The sequence below is a fragment of the Cynara cardunculus genome, assembly GCF_001531365.2.
Source record: "Cynara cardunculus var. scolymus isolate 2C chromosome LG 5, CcrdV1, whole genome shotgun sequence".
Classification (NCBI taxonomy): Eukaryota; Viridiplantae; Streptophyta; class Magnoliopsida; order Asterales; family Asteraceae; genus Cynara; species Cynara cardunculus.
Genome location: NC_037532.1, coordinates 5,238,233 through 5,247,795, shown reverse-complemented (window position 1 = coordinate 5,247,795; position 9,563 = coordinate 5,238,233). Strand labels below are relative to the sequence as shown.

General features: G+C 37.1%; 1 protein-coding gene across 1 annotated transcript; it reads left to right on the top strand.

Annotated features, from left to right (window-relative positions):
• Positions 1 to 1,766: 1,766 nt before the first annotated feature.
• On the top strand, positions 1,767 to 9,057 carry LOC112513163. The gene is made up of 4 exons (XM_025119327.1): positions 1,767 to 1,794; positions 2,743 to 3,562; positions 7,421 to 7,537; positions 8,036 to 9,057. Exons 2-4 carry the CDS (start codon positions 2,762 to 2,764, stop codon positions 8,882 to 8,884), a joined length of 1,767 nt encoding a protein of 588 aa, XP_024975095.1. The 5' UTR covers positions 1,767 to 1,794; positions 2,743 to 2,761; the 3' UTR covers positions 8,885 to 9,057.
• The last annotated feature ends 506 nt before the right edge of the window (positions 9,058 to 9,563 follow it).

Below are 9,563 nucleotides of genomic sequence, written 5' to 3'. Positions count from 1 at the left end.
ATATCGATATATTTTTGTCAAATTTTTATGATATCGTCAAACATATATTTTATTCAAAAATAAAAACATCATCGCTTTCTTAAAATCACATAAAGTCATATTATAACATCGACTGAGATAAAGAATAAAATAAAATATTAAAAACACGATGTATCTCGCTGCATTGCGCGAGTACTCTTCTAGTTTTAAAGAAAAAATGCTATGGTCAAATGTTGAAAGCCCAAGCCCACAAGATATGAAGCCCACATGTTTCAAAAGTTCTCTCCGAGTTAGTAAATTATGAATTTGATCCCTATGGTTTGGTAGTTTGTACTAAAATGGTCCCTAAAGTTTATTATTATAAATTAAGACTTGTCGTATGTCATTTTGTAACAGATTGGTCCCTCACCCTAACAACCATCCACTTCATCCGTTAAAGTTAAGGATATTTCCATCATTTTATAATATTCTCCATTTTAACATCAAGTTTTTTTTTGTCTTTTAACTTTTTGTCCTTTTATATGTTTTTTTTCTTCTGCATTTTTTTAAATATCCCAAATAATAAGAACCGAAATGTAATCAACTCCATTGGATGTGTAATGTGTGTATATTGTATATGCACATATCCTTCGACGAGATATTTCCTGACGCCATATTTTTCGACGTATTAAAGAGATGTTTTCCGACATCTTAACTCGCCTCCAACGCCATATTTTCCGACGAGATCGCCCCTCCCCTTCCTCGGTATATATTACACCCATCACCTCCCTCGCCATATTTTTCGACGATATCAACCCCTCTCGTCCCCTGTTCCCCCATCTTTCCTTCTTCTGTGTGAGGAACTATTTCCACCCACCACCTTCTACCTCCTACAAACATCACCTTTGCCAACGACCTTCTCCCTCCAGCAAACACAAACTCCACCAACCATCTTCGTTAATCACCCCAACCCGCCACCTTTCTCAATCACCATCGACCTTCTTTTACACAGAGAGAGAGAGAGACACCCATATGTTAAATACGTACACACAACCACACATACATATACACACATACACACTATCTCTCTCCCTCTCTTTGCTAAATACACACACATCCACACCACACATATATACACACTTTGTCTCTCTTAAACATACACATTCACATATTGTTAAAGCATATACACACAACCACACACACTTTATGACTTTCTATTAAACACATAAACACACACACACACACATACACACACACATATATATATATATATATATATATATATACCTTCTGTTAGACATACACTTAAAGAACACATTAGAGCAGTGTATGGGGGAGTCATATTTGTAGTGGGGGTGAAGGTCACGTCGGGGATCTTATCGGAGGTTAAGATGGAGATCTTATCGGAGGTTAAGCCGGAGATCTTATCTGAGATGACATCGGAGATCTTATCAGAGTTGACACCGGAGATATTATCGGAGGTTACATCGAGGGTTTGAGGGGTGGGGACGTAGGGTGGGTTTCCGGTCGGGGAGAGATGAAGAGTTTTAATATAAGAAAAATGAAAATGAAAAGTATTTTGAAAGAAAGGCTAAAATGACTATTCTGCCCCTTATTTAAATGTAGTTAATGGAAGAAGGTAACCACCCGTAGGGGCGATCTATTACAAAATGACATACGACAAGTCCTAATTTATAATAAATGAAGTTTAGGGACCATTTTGTAAAAACCACCAAACCACATGGACCAAATCCCTAATTTAATCTATATAGAAATAGAGTGTCACGGTCACAGATACCTTCGATTTCTTTTCTGCCGATTTCTTCGCTACCGGAGGTATTTTCTCGTATTTTCTGCTTAATTTTCTTTAATTTAATCTAATCGAATGTTGCAGTTTGTTGATTACTATTCATTCAAGTTGTGAATTTATCTTTGGATCAATTTGTTAGGGTTGTTTAGTTACGGCTAGGGTTTGTGTTTGTGTTTCGATAAAAAATGGATAGAACATATGAATGTGATCAATTAGGTCTTCATATGGCCGTGTTTGCTTTACGTTTACATATTTTCCGGCGAATCAGTGGGATTTAACTAGTCCGGATTTCTATATTTTCAATTGAATTATAAGGTTAGCATTTTATTTGTTCTGCGCTGACTGCTGAACTGCTGATTGATGTATGAATTCCAAGTTTTTGGTTGAATTGCTGCTCGGATACTGATACAAGATCCAAAATTTGTACTGAATGAAGGCCATCGGTTTTTGGTATAGATACATTGGAACAATATGAACATACAACTGTGCACTTATGTGCTTTTAATGTGTATGCTACTTCTGAATTATCGGCTTATCTTTAGGGGCGACACTGCAGCTATCTCAGGGCTTTAGGCAAAACATACAACTAAATAGAACTTCTCGAAACAGCTTTTTTTGATGAGGGAATGGAGGAAAAATATTGTTATGGCTTAGGTTGAGTTTAAGGAATTTGGAAATTCTTTCTTTAGTTAGAGAACATGAACTAATGACTGAAATGGTTTTTATTTTTTAGATATTACCTATATATGTTTTTCACCACGCTATTATTAACAACCATTTTGAGTGCTTAAAGATTTCTAAGCATTTACATTTAAGATATTAACCAATGTGGTGTGTGAGTGCATTGACTTTTTTGGTTTCTGCTTATAAAGTGTTTCAATGTCATTAGATCTTGCATGATCCTGTTTCCATATACTTTGATCATATTGGGTTTGTTTTTAAAGTTAACACTCGACCATTTGGTGTTTTACAAGGTTGCATTTCTACAGGACAATGGTTAATGCAAATGAAGAGAATGAATCTTCAAAACGGAACTCAATTTCTGAGAATGATGTAGCTCAATCAGTTAATGCTCCGTCAACTTCAAATATGAACGTTGGAAACACTGTGGCTTCTTCTGGAATTGCAGACAATATGGAAGAGTCTGAGTATGAGGATGATGGGGAATATGAGGAAGAAGATAATGAAGAATATGAGGATGAATACGAGGAAGAGGAAGAAGAAGTACCAGAAGAAGAAATGGTAAATGATGGAGGAAGAGCATTGGTGGTAGTTGATGATGACCGGCCTAATATAGAGGAAGAGCACAAGAAAGGTAAGGGTATAGTAGAAGAAACAAACAAGGAAAATGCTGTAGAGGAAAATGCTATTAAGGGAGAAGATAAAGAGAAAGCTGAAGAACCAAAAAATGGTGAGGAATTAGGTGAGAATTCAAAGAGAAAAGGAAGAAGACTTAGGAACAAGAACAAAAATAAGGCTGCACAAAAAGTGTCTGCCACAGTGCCCACTAATGGAGATAAGCCAGAATCATCCACCAAAAAGAATGCCTCAAAGAGGGTTGAGAGCATGGGGATGGTCTTCATGTGTAGTTCGAAAACAAAAAACGACTGCTTCCGCTACAAGATTCTTGGGCTGCCTGCAAATAAGAAAGATCAAGTAGCAAAGATATATAAAGGGATGAGGCTGTTTCTCTTTGATGTTGATCTGAGGTTGATGTATGGGATTTTCAAAGCTGCTGGACCTGGAGGTTATAACATTGAACCTAAGGCTTTCAAGTCAGAGTTCCCATCTCAAGTGAGTATTTATATACATATGCACATAATTGTGTGTATGAATGCCTTTCCAGTTGCTATTATAACAATCCCGATTTATTGATTTCTGAAGCTTCCAGTATTTTGACTTGTGGACAATGGTTAGGTGCTTTACTGATTGATAATTCTCCAGATATTGCATTATAGCAATTAACTCTTTTTCTATCCGATTACTGTTTGAGCTTAGTATTGCTTGAAACAAAGTGTTTTTGAATCATGATACTAATAAAAATCTTAATGGAAATATTAGTAAATGAAATTTTTTCTAGTTTTTCTAATGCAGAGGTCGGAAGTGATTATCCCCCTGCTTGTGAATTTTTGTTGAAAGTATGTTTGTTAAGTTAAGAGCTCATAATACCTCTTAGGTTCTAGACTACATTTGCCTCAGGTGAATTCTTTATGATACTCATGGTTAGTGTCAGGGTGGGGATGTATTAATACAGTTGTTGCAAATGTGTGTTGATCTCTGTTTATTTCCTTGAATTATTTGTATCATTGTTATGTAATGTTTATTTGATATGTTCATCTGATCAACTTCCGTTAATGGATAAATATACAAATGTCTCGAAAGATCTTTGTCTACCACAAAGTTACCAGGAGGTCGAATTCTTTGACCAATGATGGTTTCAAATATGATACATGAAACATGATGGATAAATATGCTCCTTTTAATGTTCATAGTCTTATACCTTGGAACGTGGAATGATTATGAAGTTCAACTTGACAAGATGATTAAAGCATCATTATGACCTACTTACATTGGGTGTGTAAACATCTAATTTCTTGCTTTTAGTGGATAAGTATTGTTAGCTTGTTCAAGATTGAAGCTTGTTTAGGGAGGAAAACTTTATGTTATATGCATATAGAAGCAATCAAGCAGTATCTAAGATTTCCTGCTCTCAGTTATTTACTAAATATTGGCATTTGTGGTAGTACATTAAATACATTGGCTAATATTTTGTTAATTGTTCCTGTACTATGAAATAATGAAATAGTTATTTTGAAGGTCGGGAGCTGAAAATAAGTTTACATGCTAGGAGAACTGGAGGATCACAACCATTTATTGACATATAATTTGGTTATGAATTTGTGATGTAACATTTGATGCTGTTGTTACTCTTCAGCAACAATCTCGGCATAATAGATTAGGGTCAATCATTCTAGGCTGAGCTTATTTGACTTTTAGCAGTTTTGTTGTCCATAGAAGGCTGAAGCTACTCAGCTTTGGTCCATTAATCGTGAACAGATACAGTTTTTTTTATTTCTCCTCGATTGAGGAGCATGAAAAGAAAGGGGATTTAGGACATAATGACAGGTGCACTTTGACTTCAATTTGACATGTCCTGTCTTCAGTTTCTCATCGTGTTTCAGGATTAGATGTTGGCTGGTAAACTAAATATGTATATTGGCCAAAACATTAGTTAAAACAGAGAAGGGACTAGATTTTGAATTATGTAGTAACTGAATCGATGTGGGTGGTTCATGCATCCCCTCTTTCTTCCTTTTCTGGATAGATTTGTTTAGACTCGATGAACTTTGGAATTTTGATGTTAGTGGATGTTTCCATCAACCCATTAATACGTCTTCTTAATCCTATCATTTACATCTGATTCAAGATGCACGTTAAAGCGACTTGTTATGAACTGGACCAATTGAACAATGGAAGTAGTAACCAGGTGATAAGAACAACTGACTGATGACTCAGTTAACAATAAAAAGAGAACAGTTTCTGGCTATTCGAGAGGCCAGAGCTCTCCTAAGAACACTCTTACTATCTTTCTGCATACCTCCACTCTCCCACCACTCCCCTGTTTACACAACTATTGTTACCACCTTATTCTAAGTAATACCCAAACTAACCTCCCAGGCTCCCACTAACAAACTATTTAAAAACTCCCTGAATTACCCCTACTTATCTATTCTAGAATGTACCACGCTTGATGGGCTTGGCCTGGTAGGCGGTTGCATGACATTACCCCGCCCTCAAAGAACCACATTGTCCAGAAGGTGGATAGAAAAAATAAAGAAATTGTTGCTGCCTGGTAACATCTCCTTTTAAAAATAACCTTAAGGCTTCATCTCGCCCCTGTGTGCCTCACACCCTTTAAAACCTTGGTTGAATTGGATCTGCTAGACTGCTACTTCTTTTCAAGAGGGGGGGGGGGTTGGGGCAACTTGTATGGTTACTATTTTATCGGAAGGTCATACTATTTTGTGCACTTGCTTCATCCTTTAGATATGCTGTTCTTTTGTCTTCCTTGACCAATACTGCTATCATACTCTTATATCTGGTCTGTATTGGGATTAAGATGTTAAGAGAAGCACTTGGTGATGCAGACTATGGGTGGGGATTTGTAGCATGGACGAAAGGAGGGAGTTTAGAGAAGATAGAGGGGATACAGGGAGAGGGGTAGCACTCTCACTGTGGCAGTTAGGTTACCAGGGGCGTATGTTTGATTTACATTCGATAGAGCCATAGAGGGTTGTCTTAGTTTTTTTACTTATCTTGCTATGCTGTTAAAATCACAATATATATATATATATATATATATATATATATATATATATCGGCGATATATCGGATATCGGTCTCTGGAAAAATTTCGGTGGTGAAATATCGGTCAAAATATCGGTTCCGATAATATCGCCGATATTTACCGATATTTTGATGGAAAATGGTCCGATATACCGATTTTCTATAAGGCAAATGTTTGGGCTTTTTCTATTACATGTTGGGCTTAGTTTTTTGGGCCTCTTTATTTGGTCAACTAGTCAACACATATATTAGGTCTCACGCTTCTTCTCTTCCCGGTTATTCACAGTTCACGCTTCTTCTCTTTTCGGTTCTTTCACAGTTCACGCTTTTTTCTCTTCTCGGTCTTCTTCATCTTCACGGTCTAGCTTCTTTTCTTTTCTCGGTCTCTTTCTCTTCTCGGTCTCCTCTAGTCGGGATCACTAGGTTGAAAGAACATCTTACTTGGATTTTGAACCTATTGCTTGTGATTAGCTCGTTTTTGAACACTTTTCCTATTTTGTTTTGTGAGACTTGTTTATGTRATGTTTTAATTTTGAAACTATATTTCTAAACTCTAATTAATGCATATGATATGTTTATGGATGCATACATAATATATATATATATATATATATATATATATATATAATTCTAAGAAATATTATATTAACCGCTATTTTGGACCGATATATCACCGATATAACCGAAATATCGAATATTCGTCCTGACCGATATTTTGTATTTTGACCGCAGTAACATCATAGTTATCTTGTCTTCTATTATATGTACTTGTATAATCTGTTCGTTGCAGACCAATCTTCGCTTTTCTTCCTGTACTACCCCCTCTGTCCCAAAATAAGTGTCCCTAATAGAATTGACACACAGTTTTAGACATGTATAATTATTACAACTTTTTAGTTAATCAAATGATGACTTTACCCTTAATTAATTTTTTTATCAGTTCTTAAATATTTGTGCATTAATTAAGGGTATATTTGGAAATTTAGTTCTCTCTTTTTGAAACTGGACACCTCATTCTTGGACGAACATAAATAGAAATGTAGACACGTATTTTGGGATAGAGGGAGTAATAATTGTCGGTATTGCACTCTGTGTTTTCCTTGGTTGTTTAACCTATTTCCTTCACACCTTTTAATTTTTGTTGCGGAAGGCGAAGGCCTTCAAGGAAACAGCCTCTCTGCCCCTTAGGGTGGAGGTAGGCTCTGCCTACATCTCCCCCACTTATACCTCCATGTGGGATTTACTTGTTAAATTTTGTTTGGTTAATGCTAATTGATAAGTTTTTTTCAATAATTGGATGTGTAGGTTCGATTTACTTTGCTTGAGGATTGCTTGCCAGTGGCAGAGGAGAAATTTCGGGATGTCCTTAAAGAAAACTACTTCACCCGGAACAAATTTGAAGGTCTGCTGAAGGCAGAGCAGGTTTGGCTTCTTCTCAGCATGCTTTTTTCCGTACTTATAAATAAGAACACGAAAACGGCCAAATCAAATGTAAAATCACATGTGACCAGGCCCGTGAACTCAGGTTGTGACCAAAGTCTCCCAAAGTCATATGTGATTTTACACTTGTTTGGCCGTTTTCGTGTTCTTTTATTTGGTTACCATTCTCGTTTGAGCCCATGTAGTTCTTACAAACCATACAAACACGTCCATCTAGTCCAATAAATATTTGGTTCCTTAAACATCTCGATAGTTTCCTAATCTAAAGCTATGTGAACCTTGTCATCTTCCACAAGTATCGCCATCATGATGAATGAATCATGATTATTGTCCATAAATATCTCGTTTTTTCCCACTATAAGCGTCGGTTATGGTTTTGTAAGAATTACAAGGTTTGTATTTGAAACCTTCTCTATATATAGAACTGGATCAGTTGGAGGACGTCCTTAGTTACATGATCAATAAATTTGAATTCTACAGGTGAAGAAGTTGTGTAAGCTTTTCGTGGGCACAGGTAAAGGTGGGCCCCGTTCCAGAACCACCATTAAACCTCGTAGAACTGGACCAGTTGAAACCCGTCGAGTTAGAACCAATAGAATTGGACCAGTTGAAACCCGTCGAGTTAGAACTGATAGAACTGGACCAGTTGAAATCCGTCAAGTTAGAACCGATAGAACTGGACCAGTTGAAACCCGTCGAGTTAGAATCGATGAAAGCCGTAGAAATCGAGCCGCAGACGATTTACACGCATCTAGAGACCGGAAGAAACGTAAACGACGTCCCCGAGTGGAAGAACAGCATCCTCTTTCCCCATCAGGTAGGGAGAAACGAAGGTACACCGACTACAAACGGTCCCCCGTCTTGTATGATCGTGAACCCCCGGTCCCACGATATCTACCACCACTACCTCCACCGTCCATAGCCTCTCCGGTTAGGTCGTACAGCTATGAGCGACCTTTGGACCTTCACCCTTACATCCGTGACCATGTACCCGATCCCCGCAGTTACCGTGTACTAGAGATAGACCCGCGGCACCATGATGAGCTCCTTAGACGGGACCTGGACCGGACCCGAGACCGGGACCGAGACCAGTATTACGTATATAGTAGAGAGGCTCCTGTATACCGTGAACCCCTCTACAACGCCCCACCACCCGAGTACCACCTTGTAAGCAGAGAGTACCATCATCCTGTGGTCCACCAAGCGGAATATCGTTTTCCCGAAGTGTCACGCGTACCTAGTTATCGTGACGTGGGTCGCGAGGCTGATTATCGTTCTTCGGCAGCGTTACCCGAATACCGTTCTCATCGAACCCATTACAGATATTAGTTTCGTTATCGGAAATGTACAATAACCTTGTAATATCTTTGCTTTCATCCGCGGAGCTTCCATTAGTTTCCCTAACAAGTAGCATTCGGAAAAGATTCACATGTTCCTTTTGAAGAAGGCATTTTGATTTATTGTGGAGCAATTTGTACTGTAATCACTCCGTGTTTCAAAATAAGCACATATATTTTTATTTTAGTTTGTTTTAAAATTAATATTCACTTTCAAAAATAAATGTTTTTTTTTCAAGGGAAAAGTGCAATAAAAACCAATGGACTTTCTTGTTTGGAATGATTAAGTTCTTAGACTTTTTTTTGGAACAAATAAATCCTTGGACATTTCAAAACATGTTAAATAAGTTCTTGGACAATTTTTTGGAACAAATAAGTCCTTGGACATTCCAAAACATGTTAAATAAGTCCTTGGACAATTTTTGGAACAAATAAGTCCTTGGACATTCCAAAAAATGTTAAATAACTCATTGGACAATTTTTGGAACAAATAAGTCCTTGAACAATCCAAAACATGTTAAATAACTTCTTGAACTTTTATAAAACATGTTGGATACATTCTTATGATTTGTACAACTAGTTAAAGTGGTAAAATAGTGAAAAAAAATCCGGAAAAAACCCCAATGAACATTCATATTTTGAACGATAAAGTGGTAAAATAGTGAAAAAAA

Bases quoted from the DNA above. Each gene is read 5' to 3' on its own strand.
- LOC112513163 (XM_025119327.1), top strand. From the start codon at position 2,762: ATGGTTAATGCAAATGAAGAGAATGAATCTTCAAAACGGAACTCAATT. The intron at 3,563-7,420 runs GTGAGTATTTAT...TTGGATGTGTAG, and splicing joins AGTCAGAGTTCCCATCTCAA to GTTCGATTTACTTTGCTTGA. The intron at 7,538-8,035 runs GTTTGGCTTCTT...TGAATTCTACAG, and splicing joins GTCTGCTGAAGGCAGAGCAG to GTGAAGAAGTTGTGTAAGCT.